At 36.6% G+C, this 25,631-nt stretch overlaps 2 protein-coding genes across 2 annotated transcripts in view; both read left to right on the top strand.

Moving 5' to 3' along the window:
• Positions 1-15,436, top strand: part of LOC131168460 (polyribonucleotide nucleotidyltransferase 2, mitochondrial) — a 34,891-nt gene extending 19,455 nt beyond the window's left edge. Inside the window, exons 15-16 of the mRNA XM_058127897.1 lie at positions 2,423-3,058; positions 14,624-15,436. Of these exons, the coding sequence (XP_057983880.1) occupies positions 2,423-3,058; positions 14,624-14,728 (741 nt within the window). The 3' untranslated portion in view covers positions 14,729-15,436. The remainder of the gene's footprint in view (positions 1-2,422; positions 3,059-14,623) is intronic.
• Positions 15,437-20,070: 4,634 nt separating this feature from the next.
• Positions 20,071-24,432, top strand: LOC131168459 (cysteine-rich receptor-like protein kinase 46). The gene is made up of 8 exons (XM_058127896.1): positions 20,071-20,711; positions 21,938-22,256; positions 22,498-22,617; positions 22,739-22,866; positions 22,951-23,161; positions 23,493-23,727; positions 23,874-24,024; positions 24,135-24,432. The coding sequence occupies exons 1-8, from the start codon at positions 20,292-20,294 to the stop codon at positions 24,420-24,422; spliced, it is 1,872 nt and encodes a 623-aa protein (XP_057983879.1). The 5' UTR covers positions 20,071-20,291; the 3' UTR covers positions 24,423-24,432.
• Positions 24,433-25,631: the final 1,199 nt, after the last annotated feature.

Raw genomic sequence — 25,631 nt, 5'->3', positions numbered from 1 at the left:
TCAAGGGGAAATTGAGTGACTGCATCTCCTTTCTTTTCCCTTAATCTTAAGAGTACGATTTCTCAGAGAATCTACCACTCTTTGATTGAGCCCCAATAACCTTGTATGCATCCTTCTCTTACCCTCCAACTCTTGTACGGCACCTTCAAAAGGCCCAAGTATCCCTGCATATCTGTCTCTTCAAAATGTCTTCTGAATCTTTAAATTGCCTCTCACCTAGATTGAGGCTAGCCCAAAAAGCATCAGGATTGGCTTTTACCTGGATTAGTTCCACAGCACAAGTCATGCCAATTGCCAAAAAGTGCACTAGTAAACCATCTCCAACAACAAAGGTAGCGCCAGAGAACAGCCCTCCCACCCATACAGTAGCAAACCATCTATGGCAACACAGATAACAGCAGTTAAAAACTCTTCCTGTCTCTCAGATGTCTCTATAAGCCAACTGTGTGAGCTCTCCTGCAAGCCTCCACTTGTCCATCCATTATGATTTTCCCCATGGTTTGGTCAAACAACTCTTATCCAGAAATTTACCATCACTTTTTAAATCTGCAGAGCCATATGCCAAGGACTATTCATCACCTGCATGCCTGTCAAAGAATAATAGTAGAGACTAGGGAGTGTAAAAGAAATAAGTGAAAGAAGATAAGAAGATGTTGAAGAATTTGAAAATTAGGGGCTCTGCCTAGAGCAATCAACTAGAAGACCAGCAACTTACTATTCAAGCTCTAATTTCATTTTGATACAAGGGACCTCATAGGACTTGGAGTACACAAGTCAAAACCTTCTAGAAACAAGCCTGAGCAAGATGGAAACCAATTATGACTTAGATGTTTCCAAAACATAAAGTTTCAGGACTTTTAATTATTTTATAGACTGGAAAAAAAATTATACTCTTACTCCATGTTTTGGAGCTTGGAATTCTGATAGTAGATTTGGATAAAATGCAGCACAAAATTATGATGAACTTTGTTCAAATCCATATCCAAAGCCTGAAATTTACGAAATTATGACCTTTGTTCAAATCCACATCCAAAGCCTGAAATTTATGCTTCGACATGAACTTAATTTCCAGTGAAGACAACTTTATGAAATTCCAAGCAAACAAAATTAGTATATGATGTTCTAGGCCTATATCTGTGGGCCTGGGAAAGAATTCAAGACATACTCAACAAATCTCCACCTTGGCTTAAGTTCTATTGAAGTACTAAATTGCCAAATAGCATAGCAAAAATTTTCTCGACCTTCACCCTGTCTTTGGGTTTTGAGGGCTGGGACAGTACTGAGAACAGTCAGGTTTAAATTGTGGAGTTTTTGATGTTGTAAAATAGTGGATATGGGCTTGGGAGATTTAGGCCCTTAAATTGTGGTTTTATTATTTTAGAAATGGAAATAGGCTGGATTCATATATGAAATAATGGGAAGAATTAGAAGAGAAGGATAGAACCTAGGAAATATGCCTTATGCTTGTGAGAAATAGACTCACAATAACCATGAAATCCAAATGACCAAGATAAAGCATCAATGCTGGAGAACTCTTGTCCACTCATCTTGTACACATAAAAAGATTACTGCCCTTAAGCATCAATGCTGGAGAAGTTTTGTCCACTCATCTTGTACACATAACAAGGTTACAGCCCTTTAATAGACTCCACATGTACTTATTTTCTAAAGAAGCAATGATCGTCAAAAATGAATCCATGGATTTAACTTTCAAGCATATAATTTAACAACTTTACTCACTAAGGACTCCTAACATATTTCCCCTGCAAATATCCCACTTCAATTTTGCTTCTGTAGGACCCAGCTGACAATTCAGCTGACACCCATATGGTAGGGAGTTGTCATATTAGGTATATAATACTTCTAAAGATTTGCAAGGACACGAGGATTAAGAGCACACCTTTTTTTCCCCCCTTTTTCTTTCTTTTTGCTAATATGATCAATGCAGGATATAAGTAATCTCTCAAAATTTGATGACATCACAAATTGTCCCAAAGATTTTAATTTTTTTTAAAAAATAATTCCAGCTGTGTTCTTTAAGTGCCATAGACTTCAGATTTGATGTCTTCAACATATGTCTGGAAATTAAAAACGAAAAAAGCCCCCCATGCCTGAGAAGTGTCTGAGACATGTTAGTTGACACTGCTTTTTTCTGAAGCTCCAGTGTTTTGTGTAGTTGACACTGCTTCAAGCAAATTTTGAAAAATCATAAGCTGCAACTTGCTGGTGGTTATGGAATTTCATGTTAAAATTCAATTGTTTGCATAAGATTTTCAGAACTTATATATTGATTTTAATTTTCAAATGATCCTTTCTTCTTGTGGTGATGCACGACTTTGTTGTGGAATTTGTTTCTAAACCCTTGCAATTTTCATTCTCATGGTCATTTTAAGCTTGAGGCATGCACCTGCTGTATTATCAGGTCTCTCGAGTTTCAGATGTAGTGTCTGTTGGCCAGCAGCTTTCTTTAATGTGTATAGGGCAAGATGTTCGTGGCAACATTAAATTATCCCTTAAAGCAACTGTACCCAAACCAGGATCTGAGAAGTCTAATGTGGCTGAAAAATCTGTCTCACTTACAAAGCAAGCCTCTAATATTTCCTCATTGGTTGATGTATCTGATGGACAAGAAAGTCAGGACTCTATCCTGGAAGATTTGCCACAGTTCAAAGACAAAGTTGGTGGTGTAGACTCTTCTATTTCCTCACCACCACCAATTGTAATTCGAAGTGCTGCAGAGTGTGATGAGGAGGAAAAATCAGCTGTATCAAGTCAGAGTTCTAAAAGTGCCTCTAGACCCGAGGGCAATTCAAATTTGGAAAAGGAGAGAGCTAATCAAATCATTTCTATCTTTGGAAACCTGGATGAAGATGGTAAATCCAAATTCCATGCACATTCTCAAAATGTTATAAATGGTAAGGAAACTGCAGCTGACAATCACATTGATGCGAAGAAACTGAAGCTTGGAATGAAGCTTACAGCGAAAGTTTATCAAATTCGTGCGCATGGGTTGGTCCTTGATTTGGGCGGTGGAATTCGTGGAATGTATCGGTTCGAGGTATGTGTCACTTTGTTTTATGATATCTTAGCAGCCTTTTGATAATTGTGCTGAAGTATGTTATATTGTCTCTCTCTCTCTCTCATACACACACCAATGTGTAGAAATGCAATGTTGGTCATTTAGTTGTTTCCAAAAAGTAAAATTATTTATCCATTTAATGAGTGGGAGAAAGGGTACAAAGGGTTGAATTGCTTTCCCTTTGCCTAATTTCCTGCGACATGGCTTCCTCTTGGTCCTTTAGGGAAAAAAAGTAGTTGTTACCAAGAAGTAAAATTTATTTATTTTTATGAATATTTCATATGCAAAGGATGAAATTGCTTCCAATTCTCTCAACTCACCCTGTGGCTGGTTACCTTAATAGATTAATTTTAATCTTAAATACCTGCTTTTAACATAAAAATGATCTGTATAATGCCACATGCTTTGTACAATTTGGCAAAATTATTGCTGCTGCTGCTGCTGCTGTTGTTTTAGTGTAGAGATTGATCCAAGCTGAATTCTGATCCTTAAATCAGTAGTTAATTTGCAACCACCTGCTGCCTCTCCAATCATAGTAGAGATAGATGCTTGGGAGGCCTGGAGTGGCCTCTGGGTACCTCTCCGATGATGAAATATAACGAGACTTTGAGTGTTCGAAAAGAGAGCCCCTACCTTAGGGCTCCGGAGACCTTTAATAGAAGATCATGGGTAGTTTCTTGATATGGGCGAGTTAAAAAATTACCCTTAGATCGTGAGAGTTTTGCCTACTTCTCCACTCTCAATTATAGACTTCGTTATGGGCATCATGAGTTGTTATGGTGCCACCGTGGCACCTTTTAATTGGGAAGTTATTTTTCACATATCAATTCTTATTATGTGCAAGTGCATGTATGTATAGAGTTCATTAATTTTGAATCAACAAGTGTAATTTTTTTTGAGAACAAAAGAAATTTTACTAGGGTTGGAAATGGGGGCGGCCGCATTGATTGTTTATTTTTAAGATTGCCTTATTCAGGCTTGTCTTGCTAGTATCCCTTTATATTATTTGTCTATTTTTAGGATTCCAGTGGGTATAACTTGCAAGCTAGAGAAAATTATGAAATTTTATTTGGTCTGGGGTTGGGGCAAAGAGGGATCATTTAATTTGTTGGGGAGGTGGTGTGTAGGTTTAACTTGGAGGGAGGTTTGTGTCTTGGAAAGTTGGTGTCTAAAAGCACTGCCTTAATGGCTAAATGGCTTTGGCAATTCCTTTTTGAGGATTTGTCTTATTGGCATAGAGTCATTTAAAGTATGTTTGGATGGCCTGTGAATGGATGGGAACATGGGAAGCTAATTTGGGATTTGGATTTTCTTCGGGAAGTCCACAGAGGTTTATCTCTGAGATTTACTCTCTTCATTCCTCATATTTGGTTTGTCCTTGAATTCGTTTGATATTGGTGGGTAATACTGCCTTGGCCATTTCTTTTCGTCATCTTTTTTGCTTCACTCTGGGGCATAATACTGTATTCTATTTTTGATGTGTGATGGTCATATGCCTTCTTGGGACTTCCATTTTCGTAGGTCTTTAAATGATAGGTAGATGGAGGAGTTTTCATCTATGTTGATGATGGAAAATTGTCATATTTCCTTTTGGAGTGGATAGACATTCTTGGTCCTTAGATTGTTCAGGGCTTTATTCATGTAAAATCTTTTTTTTTTATCTTTTGACTACTGCTAATTTCTTTTTTCCACTCTATAAAATAATTGAATTGCCAAAGTTCCCAAAAAGATTAAGACTTTTATCTCAATATGTTTGACAGTTCAAAAACAGTTCCTCATATATTTTTGCAGTGTGATTTTTCTTGGAAGATGTGGAATAGCTTTTTGGTCCTTTGGGAGAACTTGGGCTTGTATAGACTTGGTGGAGAATTTGTTGGTCATCTCTTCTTCTGGTTTTGGTAAAAGCAAAGATGCTGTCGCTTTATGGAGATGTGCAGTTTTAGCAGTGCTCTGGGGATTATGATCGGAAAGTAATGCACATATATGTAGGGAAGAAGTTGAATATCTTATGTTATGGGACAAGATACATTATTTGGCATTGCATTGGTGTGCTTGTGCAAGTTGCTTTAAAGGAGTGAGACTCTTAGATGTTCAATGGGATTGGTTAGCTTTTTTAGTTTGATTCTTGATTCCTCCTTATGTTTTTTCTCCTGTTTTTTGCCTTTTTTGTTAAGGAGGATTTTTTACTCTCCTCTTTGTACATTCTTCTTGATCCAATGAAATCATCTTCTTTTGTTTTAAAGGAAAAGAAATTTACTAAGAAAGAGAAGAGAAAAAAAAAAACAGCTTAGGAGAGTTAAGAGATCCTTAGAGCTAGAAAAGAAAAACAAAATAAGGAAAGAAAAAGAAAATAAAGTCAATACTAAACCTAAACCTAACAAACTCTAAATAAGAAAACCCCAATTTAAGCCTTTTACATCATGATTGAAAATTTGCCAATTCAGGCTGTTCTTTCTTCTTATTTCTATTAGCACCATCCAAACGAACTTCATTATCTCTAGGATCAACCAAAGCGAGATCCATTTTATATTATAGCTTTTGAGCTTCTCTTGACACTAGCCTCCTCAACGGGAGCAGCTGGTTATGTTTTCGTTTTTTCTCCTAAGGGGTGTATATTTGCTAAGGTGGAGATTGTTGTAACATGTGAATCATATTTTGTGTGGAACGCATGTACAAAGAAAACATGGTCGGAAAATAAAGAAGTTGGCTTGTAGGAAGAAATCGGCAACGGTTTGCCTGAAACTGTCGATGGTTTTGTTCAGGTTCAGAAGAAACAATCAATGGCTATGTAGAGTTATATCGATGGTTTGGCTTGGTTACTTAGCTTTGTTTTTTGAATTTTGAATTGAGAAGTTGAATATGTTGGGGTTTCAGAGGGAAAACCTCTTGAGGTTGAAGAGGGTTAGCATACATAAGTTATTGTATGTTGTAACTCTAGGTCTTTAGACCAAATATAGTGAAAATCACAACCGTTTGCTCCTGTGGACGTAGATATTGCTGAACCACGTAAATCCTTTGTGCCATTGTTTTATTGCTTTCATATACTTTGGGTGATTGTGTTTTCGTATTGTTCATCCTTGGTTGCTGCATTGTGTGATTTGGTTTTCCGTTGTGCATTGATTTGCACAACAAATTGGTATAAGAGCAATTGGTTAAATGGCTTTTGGGATTTCTTCTACAAAGTTTGATGTTGCAAGTTCGATGGATCGAAAAAATTCAGACTATAGCAGGGGAGGGTTGAGGATCTGTTAGTGCAGTAGGGTATGGTGAAGACATTATACAGAAGTCAATCGAAAGGCATGGATGAAACAAGTTGAAAGGAGTTAGGAGTGAAGGCTGTGTCAGACTTTGTTTGGCTGATGACGTGTTGCATCACGTCATGGATAAGGAATCTCCAGTGGCAGTTTTGCAGAAACTGAAAAGTCGTTATATGTCCAAGTCTTTGACGAACAAGTTGTATCTTAAGCAGAAATTGTATTGGCTTAAGATGGCAGAGGGTTTAGATTTGAACCAACACATCATTGTATTTAATCAGATTATAAGTGATTCGATGCAGGTTGATGTGAAGTTGAGGAGGAAGACAAGGCATTGATGCTATTGAATTCCCTACCTGCGTCTCATATGTATGAAAATCTGGTTACAATACTAACATGGGGAAAAGAAATCCAGAATTTGGAAGAGGTCGCAAGTGCTTTGTTAGATTTTCATTAGAGGAAGAAAGCTAGCGATGAGATTTCACAAGGTGAAGGGTAATCAGGATCGTGGGAGAGGCAAGTTACGGAGCGGATCAAGTAATAATAAATCTCGATCCTAGTTCAGGAAGAAGAAGGATATACAGTGTTTTAAGTGCGAGAAAAAGGGGTGCATAAAATCGGAGTGTCCGGAAAGGAAGAAGGGGAATGCAGAAAATCAAGAGGGTTCTTCAAAATCGGCGAATGTAGTGGAAGAAGGAAACTCAGAGAGCGGTGATGGTGATATGTTTTCTATTTCATCAGATTCAGATCGCTTCACGGATTCTTGGATTCTAGATTCGGCGTGTTCTTATCATATGATTCCAAATAAAGATTGGTTCATCACGTACATGTTAGTAAATTCTGGTTCTATTCTAATGAGAAATGATGCTTCATGTAAAATTGTTAGAATAAAGAATATTAGAATTAAAATGTTTGATAGTGTTGTAAGAACATTATGTGATGTTAGGCACATACCAAAGCTATGGAAGAATTTAATTTCATTGGGCACTTTAGATTGTAACGGGTTTAGTTACAAGTCTAAAAGTGAGGTAATGAAGGTGTGTAAAGGCGTCTTAACGGTGACGAAGGGACAAAAATTAGTGGGAAATATCTATACATTGCTGGGTACCACAGTTGTAGGTGGAGTTGCAGCTGCAAATTTTGAGTCAGATAATATTGTTTGGCATATACGGTTAGGGCATATGGGTGAGCGTGGGATGATGGAGCTTCATAAGAGAATTTTTTGAAGGGTGTCAAAACATGCAGGCTAATTTTTTGCAGGTATTGTGTTCTTGGGAAACAGAACAGGATGCAGTTCAAGATAACCACACACAATATGGAGGGTATCCTTGACAACATTCATTTAGATGTTTAGGGGCCAGTAAGGGTAGCATCACGAGGGGGAAATATGTACTTCGTGAGTTTTATCGATATGTTTGGGGCCGATCAGGGTAGCATCATGAAGGGGACATATGTACTTCGTGAGTTTTATCGATGATTACTCACGAAAGGTCTGGGTGTATTTCATGCGACACAAGTCAGAGACATTTGTCAAGTTTAAATTGTGGAAAACTGAGGTGGAAAATTAGAGCGGGAGAAGGATTAAATGCCACAAGTCAGACAATGGAACTGAGTACACCAATTCGAGATTCATGGAGTTGTGCGAGCAGTATGAAATAAGGAGACATTTCACAGTACATAAGACACTACAACAAAATGGTGTGGCGGAAATGATGAATCGAACCATAGCTGAAAGAGCTTGGTGTCTCAAGTTGAATGCAGGGCTTGCAAAGAAGTTTTGGGCTGAGATGGTGTGTATGGCGTGTTTCTTGGTTAACTGATCACCAAGGGCATCACTAAATGGGAAAATTGCATAAGAGGTGTGGACAGACAGCATGGTAGACTATCTGTTTTGAGAGTGTTTGGATGTCCAACCTATGTACACGTTTCTAGTGAGGAGAGATCGAAGCCTAATGCAAAGTCTAGATGATGTATCTTTTTGGGGTGTCAGAAAGGTGGGTTCAAGTTGTGGGATTCAAAGGCAAACAAGGTGGTGATCAATAGATACATGGTTTTTTATAACAAAGCCATGGTGCAGCGTACTCAGGTAGAAGAAGAGAAACAAGTGCTAGAAAACTGCAACAACAATGAGCATGTGATGCAGATGGAGTTGACTTAGGGCAGAAATGACAATGTTTAGAATGTAAGAAGTTCTAGCTCGGGAGACCAGCATGTGGTGTAGGTGAAGTTAGTGACTCAGAGTAGAGATGACAATGCTCAGAATGCAGGGAGTTCTAGCTCGGGAGACTAGCAACATCACAGTATAAATTGCAGCAGAAATGAGCATGTGGTGCAGGTAGAGTTGGAGACTCAGGGTAGAGATGACAATATTTAGAATGCCGGGAGTTCTAGCTTGAGAAACTAGTAGCATCACAGTATAGCTATATACAGACCCAGACACTATTAGGCCACCGCCCGGGTATGGATTTGATGATCTGGTGTCTTATTCACTCATTATTAGTAGTAAGGATCCTATTACTTTCAAGAGGCGGTGTACAACCAAGAGAAAAGCAGATGGATGAGTGCTATGGTGGAGGAGATGGAGTCTCTGCATAAGAACTTGATATGAGAGTTGGTGGAGCTTCCAAAAGGGAAGAGAGCGATAGGATGCAAATGGGTGATTTTTCTATTACTTTATGTGAATGACTGTTGATTGCTAGGAAGAATTTTACTGAGGTTAATTAGTTGAAAACTATGTTGAGTAAAGAATTTGATATGAAAGATTTGGGTGCAGCCAAGAAGATTCTTGGGATGGAGATTCATAGATACAGAGCTGCAGGGAGATTGTGGTTATCTGCGGGTAGCTATGTGGAGAAGGTGTTGGAGAGGTTTAACATGGTTAATGCAAAATTGGTAAGTACACTATTGGCGTATCATTTTAAATTGTCTACCGTTCAATGGCCAATGACGGATGATGATATTCGTGACATGTCAAAGGTCCCATATGCTAGTACAATGGGATGTTTAATGTATGCTATGGTATATATAGGATCAGATCTGGCACAAGCTGTCAGTGTGGTGAGTAAGTTTCTTTGGAATCCGGGTAGCCAGCATTGGGGTGCAGTCAAGTGGATTTTCAGATACTTGCGGGGTACTTCACACTATGACATCATATTCGGCATGCAACAAAGTGATCCGTTAGATGTGGGATATGTGGATGCAGACTAAGCAGGGGACTTGGATGACAGGAGGTCTACAACAAGGTATGTATTCACTCTTGTGGAAGGGCCTATTTGTTGGAGGTCTATGGTACAGTCTCTAGTTGTACTATCTACAATTGAGTCGGAGTATATAGTAGTCGCTGAAGCTACCAAGGAAGCATTGTGGCTTATAGGTTTGATCAAGAAGCTAGGTATTTAGCAAGGTGGAGTTTAGCTACGTTGTGATAGGTAGAGTGCCATTTATTTGGCGAAGAACCAGGTGTTTTGTGCAAGGACCAAGAATATAGATGTGAGATTTCACAGGATCTGGGAATTGGTTTCTTCTGGTGAACTTGTGCTTGAGAAAGTTCACACTTTTGAAAATGCAGCAGACATCTTGACAAAGCCTGTTACCACGGATAAGTTCAAGCATTGTTTGGACTTGCGTAACATCTCCAGTTGTTGGATGGGAGGTGGTCCCAACCTATTGTCCCAAGTGGAGTAGCGGGTAGCGGGTTATGTTTTTGGTTTTTCTCCTAAGGGCTATATATTCGCCAAGGTGGAGAATGTTGTAATATGTGATTCATATTTTGAGTGGAACATATCTACATAGAAAACATGGTGGAAAAACAGAGAAGTTGACTTGTAGGAAGAAACTGGCGACTGTTTGCCTGAAATCGTCGATGGTTTTGTTCAAGTTAAGAAGTAACAATTGACAACTATGCAGGGTTATATTGACGGTTTGGTCTCGGGACTAAACTATCGACGTTTTGTCTGAAACCGTTGACAGTTTGGCTTGGTTACTTAGCGTTGTTTTTCAAATTTTGAATTGGGAAGTTGAATAGGTTGGGTTTTGGAGGGAAAACCTCTAGAGGTTGAAGAGGGTTAGCATACATATGTTGTTGTATGTTGTAACTCTAGGTCTTTGGACCAAATATAGTGAAAATCACGGCAATTTGCTCCTGTGGACGTAGACATTGCCCGAACCACGTAAATCCTTTGTGCCATTGTTTTATTGCTTTCATATACTTTGTGTGATTGTGTTTTCGTATTGTTCATCGTTGGTTGCTACATTGTGTGATTCGGTTTTTCGCTGCTCATTGATTTGCATAACACAAATCATTATCCATACCTCTCTCAAAGATAGAAACATCCCTAAAGCCTTCGAGGGGAGGAGGCACATAAGAAAAATCCCCAAAAAATTCATAACAATTGGAATCATGACCAATTTCAACGTTTTGTTTAGTGTTTATCCAACAATAATCCACTATCACGGGCAAACTCAGTCGTTTCCTGAAATGTTTTCCCATTTGCTTCCTTTTCAATACGATATTTTCCTTTATCCTTCTCTAAAATATACTCAGAACAGTTTTGAGATTCTCAACAAAAAAAAATTCCCTGAAAAATGATTTTTTTTCTTTTCTTTTCAACTAGTTCGAGTATAGATCTACTTTGAGCCCTTATCTTTTTGCACTTGTGATGAACTTACGAGGAGTCACCGAAAATGAGGTGTGCGCCATTGTAGATGATATTGTCTTGATTGGTGAAACTAGGGATGGAGTATAATCTTAAGTTAGAATTATGGAGAGAAACTTTAAAATCTAGAGGTTTTAGGATAAATAGAAATAAGACAAAATATATAAAATGTAATTTCAGTCACGGTGTTAAGAGGAATATTAGAAAAAAGATTAAACTTGATGGTAAAGAAATTAATAGCATTACTAGATTTCAATACCTTGGATCTATTATACAAGAAGAAGAAATCAAAGAAGATGTTATGCATAGAGTTAAAGTAGGGTGAGTCAAATGGAGAATGCTTCGGGCATGTTGAGTGACCGTAGAATACGATGAATACCCTTAAAATTAAAAGTAAAGTTTTATATGATGGTTATGAGACTAGTTATTCCATATGGATGAGAACATTGTGCAACTAAGAAACAATATATCCAAAAAGTATAAATTTCCAAAATTAGAATGCTAAGGTGGATGAGTGGTATAATGTTAAAAGATAAATTAAGGAATGAACATATTCATGGTAAGTTAGGCATAGCATTTTTAGAAGATAAGATGGGGAGGGGCATCTCAGATGGTTTGGGCCACTTGCAAGATAGGTCGGATAGTGCATTGGTGAGAGTGAGTTATGTTACTGGCAGTAAAAGCGGTAGGGGTAGACCTAAAATAACTCGGAATGAGATGGTAAGGATTTAATAGCTTCTTAAATTATTGGAAGAAATTGTCCATGATCGGTAAATTGGTGGAAAAGGATTCATGGAGCTGACCCGCTAAGAGGGACTTAAGGCTTGGTTGTTCTTATTATTGTCGTTGGTTTGAATTCAATTGATCATTAAATGGAAACCCCTTCTTGCCTGGCCCCTCCTGCCCCTATGTTCAATGCTTATACACTTTCATATCCTCAGCCTTGTCACATTCCTTCACAGCCTCGCTACCCCGAGATGGAACACAATCTGCTACATATTTGCTTCTCACTCTGCTCTTTAACAGGAAGCTGCTGCTCCACGTGGGTTCTTCCACCCTATCATCCTACATAGGAAGCTATTTCACCAACGCACAAGAGTAGTAATGTCAGAGCTAGCTAACCTGCTTCCCTTACCTCCTTTCTCTTCTGTAAGAGACATCTTCCCACCATAAGAAGCCTTCTGGTTAGATCATTGAGCTTCGTGACCCCCCACCCTTGCTCTTATTATGCATCTGATTAGATTCATGGGCTTACTTTAAATCCTGAGGAATTTGGGCTTGTTCTGTTACATGGCCCAACTGATTTTCCTTCCTCCCAGATTGGAACCTGCTACAACCTGGTCTTGGCTTGTTTATAGCATTTGCTCAGATCCGAACCATGTCCTGGCACTGGGCTTGTTTATAATATTGGCCCAGATTCAAACTGTCTGGCCCAAGTCCGAGACAACCACCAATCATCTCGATCCACTTTATCCAACTTTCATCATCTTGTCTCCTATTTGAGAAACCATGGCCGTCTTTGATGCCCTAGCATCAAGTCAAAACCCTAGCCGCCTCTGCAACAATTGCCGCCACCCCTAAAAGGTGGGGGTTAATGGCAGATGAAAAATGTCCAGGCATCACAATCTGCATCGCATTCCCACAGTGATCAGAAAACTTTCTTATGAGAAGCATTCCTCTGAACCCCCTCCCCGACCTTGCCTTTGCCAAAATCATTTGCCTTTAGCCGCTACTCCAAGTTCTCCAATAAACCTTCACCACCCCTCTTCTTTAGCCACACAAGGATTGTCCCAACCCTATCTCCAAAAACTTCCCCATCATCAAATGAATAGAAAGCCAATACCTGACACTTCCTACCCGTGCTTCGAAAGCCTCTTCCTCATCTTCCAAAAACCGACAACATTCCTTCTAAAACCATTTGATTGACAATGGAGAGAACTTTACCCATTGATTTTGCTTAGGGTTATGCTCAAGCACAAATAGAAACTCGTTCTGACTCTACTCAGTCCCATATTGAAGGTTTTCCCTTCGATCTGGACTGATCTTCTGCAGTCTCCTTCCTTCATGGTCTACAATCATTATAGCAATATACCCCAATGACGTTAGATAGAAGGGGAGAGGTTTCACAAAGACATCATCAGGAGGATACTTGTTCACAACTGGATTGGGTTTAATTGCTCTGAATGGAGCACAATAGACAAACTGACGCTGTCAAGGGAGAGAATCCCTCTTTTAAGTGTTTATTTTATTGGTCCCATTGACTTAGTTTGCAGTTGTGAACTGCATGATTTCTGTCATGCTCTGTTTTTTTGGTATATTATGGTGAATCTCTCTCCCTCCCTCTCTGCCCCCCCCCCCCCTTCCCGTGGGAGCGGGGTTATGTAGGTTTACAGATGTGTGGGCATACACGCGTACAGTGGTTACCATTTGTCAATATCCTCTTCAGCACGTCATATTACATGTAGAGTGGTTGTTCCATACAGTATCTATACACTTATGATTGGGCCAATGATTGGGCCACTTGGCCATTTTCTTGAAACATGAAGTAGTCATTTCAAACGGTTTTTTAGTTAAAAATAAATAAGAAGTAGAAATGAAAAAGAAAGATGAATGGGAGTGGGAAATCTCAAACTTGAGAGGTTCATCAATAGCCAATTTTTGTTTTTGAAAGAAATGCCAAGCTGCATGTTGCAGGGCTAGTTTACCAGGATGCTGCATGGAGTGCTTGCTCCCAGTAGTCCTCATTACATGGGTGCAAAATTTTCACCCTTTTAATTACTTCCTAGTTGTTTTCCTTAGTTTCGTGCCCATTGGTATATTTCTTCTGAATTTTAAGTTGCTATTTTTAATAACTTATTTCATGTAAAGAAATTCTTCTTGATCAGGTTGGGAATTAGCATTTGTTGATCAAGTGTTAAATATGTTGTTTCTTTGTTTTCTAGTTATTCTGATGCATATTTTCCTTTCACTTGTGAGATTATGTATTTGTCGGTTTAGATTTCATCCTACTGCTTAGTTGAACAATTTCAATTTTTTCAACATAAACCTAGTACTACTGAGGTGATAGCCTAGTTGGTGTGGGCTGATCTTCTATGGTTACGTTTGGTTGCAGAATGCTTATTCCCCGGAATGGATTAGTTTTAATAGGTTAGTTATATAAGAAATTATGTTGTTACTATAAAGCAAATAACATTGTGAAACATTTTATGAGTCAATAATAGGGAATAGATCTGGAATAAGTACACCCAAATTTCATCACGAGGATGTTTATTTCTTTCGTATTACATGTTAAATGAAATAATTAGGAAAATATAATAAATTACTATTTCCTTGATTCCCAAAATTTAAACTATATTCCATTTTATTCCAATGAATAGCTATCTTGCCGAACCTAGTTATTGTTCCGCATCTGCATGTATAAGCAAGCAACAGGTTAGCATGCTTAAAGCTAAAATCAGCCAGACCATCTTTATCATTGGCAGATTACTATATTCAACATTTTTATGTAAAAGACCCTGTATCGCTGTTGTAGTTGCCGCTGCTGTTGCAATTGAAATTTGTTCAATGTTTTCATAATGTAATTGACCGTCTTTACACGAGGAATGACATACCTAAATTCTCATTCTGTGGTGCAGGCTGGTGGCAAGAGAGACTTTGACGTGGGTGATGTGTTGGAAGTTGTGTGCTCAACTTTCTCTAGCAAGGGGATTCCAGTAGTGTCTTTGGTGGAAAATGATTAGTGCTATACAGTGTTGTTTTCTTAGGTTAATTTCTTACAGATGGTGATTGGGAAGAACATTGCTGCAATGGAAAAACTTGACCTGAGGAACTTCTATGCTCAGCAAAAATTTGGAGAAGTTCACGTGGAAGAGTGTCAAATTCTTCATTTAAAAGCTTTATGGGCAACACAGTATTGTTTCTAGGAGAATATATTCAACCGGGTTAGTCTGCATGATCATCAGGAGGGTTGGCCATTTGTTAACAGGTTATAGTTTTTTACAAAGCACTCTGCTGTTGGTTGAAGGCGAGTTTCTTAGAAAGCATTCCGGATGAACTTTTAAGCTTCTGAGATGCATCATCAATGATTAGTCTATCTGACCTCAAAATTTTGGTTCATTTGTCATCATCCAAATACAACATTTTGTAAATTATATTTTTGATTCTTACTATATGTCATAATCTATCTGAATTTTGTTCAAAAGCCGAAGGGAGAGGATCGTGCATCTTGCAGAAACGCAGGGATGTGCCTGGTGAAGACGGTTCACAACCATTTGCTGCATCTTTGGGGATGAAAAGAATTTCCTGAAAATGCGTACAGATCTTCTTGTATCTTGCTCGAGTTGATTGGGCAATCTGCCCCTTTTACTGAGTATGTTTTCATGTTGTAGCTTTTGCGTCTTGTACATTTTTAGTTAAGCAAATAATGCACCTTCCTGAAATTGCTCAAATACTGTACGAGGCGAGTTGAGGTTGGAGTTGCTCCATTTTTATGAGATTTCTTGATTTCTGCAAGAGATCAAACTCAGGTTGGAGGCTATTGATTTTATGTACTCATCAAAAATCCCAAAAAGAGAAAAACAGAAAAAGAAAACAGGGATAGAAAAAGATCAGAACGATGAATGCATCACTATAAAAAAAAAAAAAAGAACCAGTAGATTGAATTGACGGGCTCGATGAGAAAAAATGTAATATAGATTTAGGTTATTTTTTGAAATTAAAGTTTTGAAATTTTGTACTAAAAAAGAGTTTCTCCAGTAAATTGGGGCAGGGTATGTAAACTTCTTAAACGATCCTTTTGGTATAAATGTAGGATCTAAGACTGTTTTAGTTATCACAAAGCCAATTGTAATCTTTGATATTTAACATATGGAATTTGTCAAAAAATTCAAGGCTTGTCCAAATTAATATTTTATTTTAAAAAAAGAAACAAAGATTCTATTGTATCTTTTTCCTACTATTATTAAGAGAACCTTAGAGGTTTTTAATGATCTTTTACTTTTTCCTTCAACCATCTATGCAAAATATCCTCAATTTACAAGTTACAATAATTAAAATGTTTACAATTCATGTATATATATATAAATATAAAAATAATTTTATAACTTATTTTATTTTGAAATTTGAAATAAATATTAATTTCCTATCGTTGTTGCTAAGAATCGAATTAATTTTGCTATTCCGTTCTTTGATTGCAACCACCTGAGACGAATTAAACAAGAATGACTTGGAGGATTGGGGTGTATAATGGGGGATTACTCTGATGCCAAAGTCAGAGAATGGGAGGTTCAGATTGCAATAGTAAATGAAGAGTAAGTGAGTGTGTCATTATGCTTAGGGGGGGTTATGAGTGACTAGCCATTATGTTTAGGGAGGTTATGAGTGACTAGCTATTATGTGATTTCCTGAAGTACATCCCGTGTTCTCCAAACTATTCTTATTTGATTCCTTTCAGCTGGTCGTGGTCGAAGGACGGTTTTACAAAAGTCATACGATTCTTGGCAGCGACACCTATTATATCATAATAGTAGTAAATTTAAAAATGAAAACACAAACAATTATATATTGAATATCATTAATAATAAAGGATCATTTTAATATGATTAAAAATAAAGCATATAAAAATTGGTTGAAAGACATTAGCCTTTCCTAAGGTTTCGCAAAGAAAAAAAAGTAATGACCTTTATATCAAAAATTTTAGGGACCTCCCTTGAGATTTTCCAAAAAGGTACAAATTTTTGTTTTTATTTTGTAAAAGGACAAAGTCTTTCAAGAAAAGTTTGTGTGCTTTTGGAAAACTTTAGAAGAGAGATGCAATATTTTTGAAATCTCTAAAGAGATGAATCTAATGTTTGAAAGTTTAGAGAAGGTCCTTTTTTAACAAACATTAGGAGATGTTAGTAGCTTTTGCCCTAAAAATTAATGACATAAAATTAAAAAATTTCATTGTTTTACTATATACCTTATTCTCTTTTAAATTTTCTTGACAAGTAAATATGTGCACAAACAAATTCTATTTTATATATATATATATATATATATATATATATATATATATATATATTTCCTGTTCTTAATATTTTTGAATTCTAAATGAGATAAAAGTTACAACCAACATTGCTTCATCAATTATCTATTCTAATTTTGTCTTTTCACAATGAAGAGTTTTTTACCAAAATATTAAAAAAAATAAATAAAAAAAACATAAATATGAAGGAAATTGGGAAAATTTACATAAATGTACCTAACTGACTTTCTAAAAGTCGATTTGAGTTTTTTTTTTTTTTTTTTTTAAAAAAAGTCAGCCGCAATTCTTGATTGCCAAAATAAAAAAAAAATAAAAATTGAGAACCGACTTTCCAAAAGTCGGTTTGGGCTTTAAAAAAAAATAAAAATTCAGCCGCATTTCTTTACCATCAAAATAAAATAAAAAATAAAAAATTGAGAACCGACTTTTCAAAAGTCAACCCCCAGAAAACCAAATCCCAACCCCCCACCCAAAATCAAATAATAAAATATATATTATTTTAAAATTTTAAGATTTAAATAAAAATTTGTAAATAAAAAAATTTTTTTTAGTGTCATTTAATATAAAATTTTTTTTTTCTTCTTTTTATTTATTTTTCAAATGAATTAAAAAAAGCAAATTAATTTTTTAATTTCAAAATATTATATAGAAATGAATACATAACAAAAAAATTGAAATAATTTACTTTTGAGAATAATAAGATAAAAATGACATCTTACTTCCTAATTACATAAAAAAATTTATTTAAAAAAACTAACTTTCATTTTTTTTCCCAAAATAGAAAATTTGTTTTTAATTTTAATTAATATTTCCTTTTTTCGCTATTCTACTTTTCTTTCGAACCAAATAGGACTTGTGACAACCCAAAGAAAAATGGAGTTTAGATAATAAAGAGGAAGGGAAATGAAACCAGTAACAGAAGGAGGAAGTCAATTTCGTTTGTCGCGTCGTCGACAAATACAGGGGATTTGTCGACGAGGGCTTAAGAGAATTTGTCGACGAAGACTGAATTTCGTCGACGAAAAAATACCGAGAGGCGTTTTGAGTCGACTGAATTTCGTCGACAAAATTAATGAAGGTTTTGTCGACGAATGACGTGACTCGTCGACGAATCCAATTCTATAAATAGAAAAAATCCGGATTTTTAACTTCCTTGTTAAGCAAACTTTTCCCTCTCTCTCTCTCTCTCCCCTTCGACCCTCTCTCTCTTTTTCATCGATTTTGGGCCAGATTTATGCCAGATCGACAATCCGAAGTCACCACGACGCTCTTGGGAAAGTTCTCTCCAAATCTGCCGGAACGGATCATTGGTGAAAGTAAGTTGGAAATTATCCCTAAGTTGAGGTAAGACTTTTTAAGCTCAATTTGATATTACGATAGTTATAGGAAATGATATACACGTGAAAATATTGAGATTTAATACTGGAAATTTTTAGTTTCAGGGTATTGATCAAGAAATCCTACAAGGGTTAGACTAGGATATTTTAGGAGTTTTCTCAGTAGTCAGGTAAGGGAATAAACTAAAACAGTTACTTTTTACGTAAATTAATATTACTTATGAGCAAATTGATTTCCTGAAAATATTTACGATATTTGAATATTATTGAATAAATGCATGTTTGGGAAAAATGCTGCTATTACGTTAAAACGAGCATATATGTATGAGATGTCAGAAAATTTTGATTTTAGAATTAGAAGTATGATTTTATATGGCACATGTGTGACATGAATATTATTTTACGTGAAATGTAATATGATATAAAAGATTTTACAAGTAAAACATGTTTTCAGGTATTATGAAAAAATGTGTTATGTTACGATGATTTTGACGAATATATATATGATAATTGATTTATTTTCAGAATGTACATACCTGAAATGATTTCGGCGCGAGACCGTATTTATGTTTTCGGCACGAGGCCGTATTTATAATTTCGGTGTGAGGCCGTATTTATGTTTTCGGCACGAGGCCGTATTTATAATTTCGGTGTGAGGCCGTATTTATGTTTTCGGTACGAGGTCGTATTTATGTTTTTGGCACGAGTTTGTATTTATGTATGATTTCAGCGCGAAGCCGTATTTATGATTTCGGCGTGAGGTCGTATTTATGAAACTGATCGGCACGAGGCCGCTATTATATATCATGTATTATATGTTATCAGAATCCGGATGTTAGTTTAGTTCAGTTCAGGAGTACGGTACCGTAGTTTATAGAATAGATGTTTATGATCAGATTAGTGCTAATCATCCCACGAGGGGATGAGAGATAAATAGTCGATGTGACTTTCAGTAGAGTGTGGACGTCCACTTGATAATCCGGACCAGGGTGCGGCGGACTCATTGTACTTACAGACATATTTGACTCGGCAGTGGTTGGCCAGCTATTGTCGGGTCCCGCCTTCGGGGTGCACAACCCGTCGTGGGGGGTAATACATGACATTAGCTAACTATTCATCCTGAGTATGTTTTCAGTATTATTAGTAAAATATTTAAATTATTTATAAATTTTTATTTAAATCTTAAAATTTTAAAAATAATATATATTTTGCTATTATTTAAATTAAAAATAATATATATTTTATTATTTGATTTTGGGTGGGGGTTGGGATTTGGTTTTTGGGAGGGTGATTTTTGAAAAGTCGGTTTTCAATTTTTATTTTTATTTTTTATTTTGATAGTAAAGAATTGCGGTTGAATTTTTTTTTTTTTTTAAAACCCAAATCGACTTTTGGAAAGTTGATTCTCAATTTTTATTTTTATTTTATTTTGGTAGTCAAGAATTGAGGCTGATAAAGCCCAAACCGACTTTTGAAAGTCGGTTGGGTACATTTATGTAAATTTTCTAAATTTCTTTCATATTTGTGTTTTTTGATTTTTTTAAATAATATTTTGGTAAAAAACTCTCACAATGAAAAAGTAAGTAGATAATTTCCATCAATCAATTGTCATTATTATTTTTCAAATTTGTAAATAGTTTACACTTGTTTTTCTGTTAATTTCAGTTATTTACGCGCGTAGATTTTTTGCAGCATGAGTTGTTCTGTTCCCCCAAAATGAGATCCCAACCCCATCCCCATCCCCTGTTTCAGTTAATTTCAGTTGCATTCGCGCGTTCCGTTTTTCCACCTCCCGCCTCGCAAATCATTGCCCATCAATAAACCCTATAAACACCAATCCTCATCAAAACTGCACAAATCTCGATTTCAACAAATCCCAAAACCCCATAACCAAGAAGGGATCAAAATATAAAGCCCCCCAAAAAACCCACAAATTTTCGCATGGCAATTCGTTTTCTTCCTTTGATCGTTCTCGTTTCTGCTCTGATCCCGACATTAAATGCCGGACACAACGAAGAGCTCGACCTAATCGCGAGAACCTGCACTAAAGAGGTCGCCGAAAATGGCAAGAGGTACGCGAAGAGCTACGATTTGATGCGAGAAGACATGAACAAACACGTGCGAGTAGCCATGGCTTACAATCACACCTCCACGGCCAATCCTCCCCATAAGATGTTCATGCTCGCCGAATGCCACGATCATCTCAGCGCCAAGAAATGCCAATCCTGCGTCCATCGTATGGGTTCCAAATTGCGCGATTGTTCGTCAAGAACAGGGGGTCGCGTTTATCTCGACGGCTGTTTTCTGCGGGTGGATAATTACAGTTTCTTCGAAGAAATCATCTCTCCTTCGGATTTGACGGTAATTGATCTCCCCCCATGTTTGGGTTCTTTTGATTTTTTCAGAAGATTAATGGGTTTGGTCGATTTTTCCCTTATATTGTGTTTTCTTAATCATCTCTGGTTTGATTGCTATCGTTTTTTCTTCTTCTTTTTTGGAAGGGGGCGGGGGGAGTGAATGGAGTTTGTGAACCGAAGGCTAAAAAAAAGACTGGAAGTTTGAACAATGGGAATCAGTTCACTACCCAGACAGAATTAGGAATGCAAATGCAGCTGGGAGATCCTCCATTTGCTGAAGTGTTTTCACTCTGTTTGACTAATTAATGTAGTTTTTTTTTTTGGTTAAGATCATGTTAGATTCTATTCCTATGTGCATAAATGGTGATGTGCTAAGTTCTTGGGGGGAGCATTTTGTCACTGAACTTACTACTTTTTCGTTGTAATTTTTAAGTTATATAGCTCAACTTTTTCATGTCAGTTGTAGTCAACTCATCACTGTCCATGGAGGTGGATGTAACAGTAATTGGTCTTCTGAAAGATTATAAAAATTTTCAATTTATTTGAATGGATAATATTTGTTTGTTCCTTAACTATTAGACAACTCACTTCAGTTTGTTGATACAAATCTAAATTTGTGGGCGTCAATCTCTCTTTTCAAGTCCAATGTAAAGATAAAGCCTGCATTTAAGCATTTCCAGCTAGCTAGAATTCTTGCCTACTATCTAGCTTCTAAAAATTGCCATATATACTAGAAGTAAATTCATAACTTTAAGCTAATTTCCAGGTACTTGTTTTGCCTTTTGAAGTAATAAAATAAATATATTCCTGCAACAACCTGGATATATACTTCTGATTTCCGTTGTAATTAGTCTTTTTATCAAGGCAAAAAAGACTAACACTGGATCTGAACTCAGTCTCCATCATCGATGTCCTTAGAAATTTTGTCTCTCTTTTTTTATTCATTTACAGAACTATTCATTGTATATTTCTGTTATTTGTCTTTCTCAAATTCATGAATAAAGATTGCATTCAGTGCCTTTTCTTCTCATTAAAGTTTAGGACCTTTTTATAATATCCTGACAAAAAGCTTAAGGCTCACAAACAAAGGAAGAAGCATGAAATTTGAATTCCTTGTCTTGCATCCACACCCCCTTTTGCCTCTTTTTTTTTTCCATAGATGTAGCATTATAATAATTTAGTTTTCGTTTGACATGATTTTGTGTTTTGTTTTTGGGTTTGATTGAATAGAGATGCGGCATTAGCAAAAATTATACATTGGAATTTGCAAATGGAGCCAGGAAACTGATTAAAGATGTGGCAACTCATGCACCACTTAACAAAAGTAGATGGGATTTTCGTAGCATGGAATACAATGGTTCATCTGTGCATGGCATGGCTAAATGCTGGCATACTTTAGACAAGATCTCTTGTGCTAAATGTTTGGAGATAGCAGCATCATTGGCTTCCAAGTGTCTGCCGTCAACAGAGGGTCGTGTGCTTAATGCCGGATGCTTTCTGCATTACTCTGATTACCAACTTCTTGATGTTAGTTCTGACCCTCCTGCAGGTTAGTTCCAATTTTTAGCTCCAGCAGCAATGGTTTCACTATATCTAGCATTATATTAGGAAATGCGTCACTAAATGGCATACCAAGATTATGTACTCGCTACATGAAGTTAAGATGCCATCTATTATATTGTTCTTTATGTGTAAAAATATAGACCAAGTCGCAAGTCTGTCATTTTTGGTACTATTTTCTGTTGAATTATAATATTCTAATACTTCCATATGGTTTTAATCTCTTGCAGATAGTCCATTTTCATACATCTACTATGCACTCGGAGCTGTTGTATTCTGTGCATTGGCCTTTTCTATGATATTTTTTGGCTGGAGATTCAGGTTTTCTCACAGTAAAATGAATTGGTCAGGTAAACAATAGTCATGTTCATTAATGTAGACAAACAAATAGCATTCCTCTGCCTTACTATGTCGCATACTAATCATAGTTTGAAAATTTTTTAATGTTATTCATTTTGGTATCTGATCTAGGTGTGGAGATGAACCTATCAATTTTAAGTAGAGGCTTGGAATTCAAGTTCTCCACGCTAGAGAAGGCCACTGAGTACTTCAGTGAAACCCATAAGCTTGGTCAGGGAGGATATGGTGAAGTTTTCAGGGTAGATTTTCTGTGGTTTTTTTCACTTAATAGTCTTCTGGATTCCTGAATTATTTTCACCTACACTAGTTTTACTTTTGTGCAGGGAGTCTTACAAGATGGTAGAGAGATTGCAGTAAAACGTTTATTTGTAACGGGAAGAAGTCGTGGTCCAGAGGTTTACAATGAACTGGACATTATTAGTAGTGCTCAACATAAGAATTTGGTTCGTTTTCTCGGCCGCTGCTTCACGGATGATGACAGCCTTCTTATATATGAATTCCTCCCAAACAAAAGCCTTGATCTCATCTTGTTTGGTAAACCATTGAAGTTAGACGTACAGCGTCCATCTCTCAGTTTTTTTAAATTGGAATAAGGAAATAAACAATGAAAAAAATAAATAATTATGATGAGAATTGGCAAAGATAGGATTGTATGCATGCTAGCAAATCTAAGAACAATTAAATGTCATGCTAATCAGGTGTTTCCTGCATCTTTTAATCTTCATGGAATCATTTTATAGCACTGTGGTTATATTTTGGCCAGATTAATGTAAGCTTCAGTCAATTAGAAATTTCAATAATCATTAACTTCCAACGTACTTTCTTTATATCACTCAAAAGGCTTTTTGGTTGCCGTGCAAGGAAGATCTGGAGAAGAAGAAAGAACTAGATTGGAAGAAAAGGCTTGGAATAATACTTGGAACAGCTGAAGGTTTAGACTACCTTCACAAAGAATGCCGAGTGAGGATTATTCACAGAGACATAAAAGCAAGTAACATCTTACTAGACTTGAGATACAAGCCGAAAATTTCAGATTTCGGCTTAGCAAGGTTTCATATGCACGGCAAAACCGTTGTCAGCACCTCTGTTGCAGGCACACTGTAAGTAGTAGTTATGCAGTAATCACCCCATCAGGGTGAAAATTGGTTAATGGGTTGTTACCTTTCCTGTCAACTCCCTCCTCTTTGCTTCACATGCATTCTCAAACACTTAAATCTTTCCTATATATGGTTTTGGTGGCCTCAAGAGGGTACATGGCTCCTGAATATCTTGCCCAAGGACGATTGACTGAAAAGGTAGATGTCTACGCCTTTGGAGTTTTGATACTCGAAATTGTGAGTGGCGTGCCGAATAATGATTTTGAGGATGAGGAATCCTTTGACACTCTCGTTACAACTGTACATTCCTATATCTTTTTATTTCTTATTTTTGTAGCTAACTATGTATGTAAGTGTTCATCTTCATCATATTGAGACAAATGTTTTTTTTTTTTTCGGTTCTTTGACAGACATGGAAACACTTTCAGCTGAAGACAATTTCAGAAATTATAGATAAAAGCATGATGGAGAATAGTGAAGACATTGAAGAGATCAAGAGAGTAGTTCAGGTGGGTCTATTGTGTACTCAAGAGTCGCTGACTCTGCGTCCAAGCATGTCGATGGTAGTAGAAATTCTTAAACAGAAGGATATGGAATTGCCTGTTCCATCTAAACCTCCTTTCACTGATGTAACCAAGGCAGCCTCAAACTCTTCTTCTTCATGTATATTGCACCACACTAATGATAGCCATTTATGATTTTTCCCTTCATTAATTTGTGTACGTTTAGCTTTTTTCCTTTGAGCTCTTCCCACCCCACCCTCCCCCCAACTATAATTGCTCTTAATACTATTGCCAATTGAGTGAGTCTCATGAGACAATTGAGTTTGGACTTCTATGTTAGAGGACGAAAAACTTAGGTGGATGTAATTGTGCTTGCCTTCTTAGGTAAAATGGTGTCATATAAGTTTTGTTGTGAAACTTGAGATTGTTCCACCTAACTTTACCACAGTTTACTATTGTACAGGTAAATAGAGAGTGAATAATTGTGCAAAATTACACCAGGTAAATTCCTAGGGAAGTGGGGGGTCACAACGGACCGCTTAAATCCCTCTTTTCTAGACAGAATTTTCCTTAGACATGTAATTCACACAATATATTACTACAACTATACCCGACAAAAGTTAACTGCTGAATAGTAGGGGTGAGCAAACGGTCGGTTCGGTTAAATTCGGGTAATTAACCGAATTAACCGAAAAATTCGGTTAAATAAAACCATTAACCAAACCGACCGAATTGTCGATGGAAACCGAACCGACCCCGACCGAATTGCCCATTCGGGTAAATCGGTTAACCGATTTTAACCGAAATCATTTAAAATTAATTGTTAGAAATATAATACAATTATAAATTTTTTTTAAAACCAAATCTAACTTAATTAAATACCTTTTTTATTAATTTTATTAATGAAAATAATATTTTACCGTAAAACAAAGAATCGAAATATGTTAATTAAACTCCTTCATGCACTTGCATAAGCAAAATTTATATTCATAAATTATATTTAAAATCTAATTAATTAGTAATTCGGTTAATTCGGTTAACCGAAATTTTTTTACCCTTAACCGAACCGAAACCGATTAACCGAAATTTTGTGGAATTGTAACCAAACCGACCGAACCGGGATTTTTACCCGAACCGAACCGACCAATTTCGGCCGATTAATTCGGTTAATTCGGTTTTCACCGAATTTTGCTCACCCCTACTGAATAGATAAAATGAAGAACACCAGAATTTAACGAGGTTCGACTAATTGTGCCTACGTCCTTGGACACTATCAATCAATATTTCTCTATTGTAGAAATATTACAAAATGAGAGAGAGAAGAGAAAATGTGCCTAAGAGAGAAGTAGGCAAATTTGGGGATGAGATTACAAATGGAGGTGATGGGTTTATATAGGTTAGGAA

This window comes from Malania oleifera, chromosome 11 (genome assembly GCF_029873635.1).
Source record: "Malania oleifera isolate guangnan ecotype guangnan chromosome 11, ASM2987363v1, whole genome shotgun sequence".
Lineage (NCBI taxonomy): Eukaryota > Viridiplantae > Streptophyta > Magnoliopsida > Santalales > Ximeniaceae > Malania > Malania oleifera.
Note: the sequence above shows the minus strand (reverse complement) of the source record. Positions and strands in the feature narration are given on the sequence as shown.

What these genes read in the sequence shown, in the direction of transcription:
- LOC131168459 (XM_058127896.1), top strand. Translation starts at nt 20,292, where the DNA reads ATGGCAATTCGTTTTCTTCCTTTGATCGTTCTCGTTTCTGCTCTGATC. An exon ending in TCTCTCCTTCGGATTTGACG is followed by an intron (nt 20,712 to 21,937) that starts GTAATTGATCTC and finishes TTGATTGAATAG; the next exon opens with AGATGCGGCATTAGCAAAAA. An exon ending in CAGTAAAATGAATTGGTCAG is followed by an intron (nt 22,618 to 22,738) that starts GTAAACAATAGT and finishes TATCTGATCTAG; the next exon opens with GTGTGGAGATGAACCTATCA.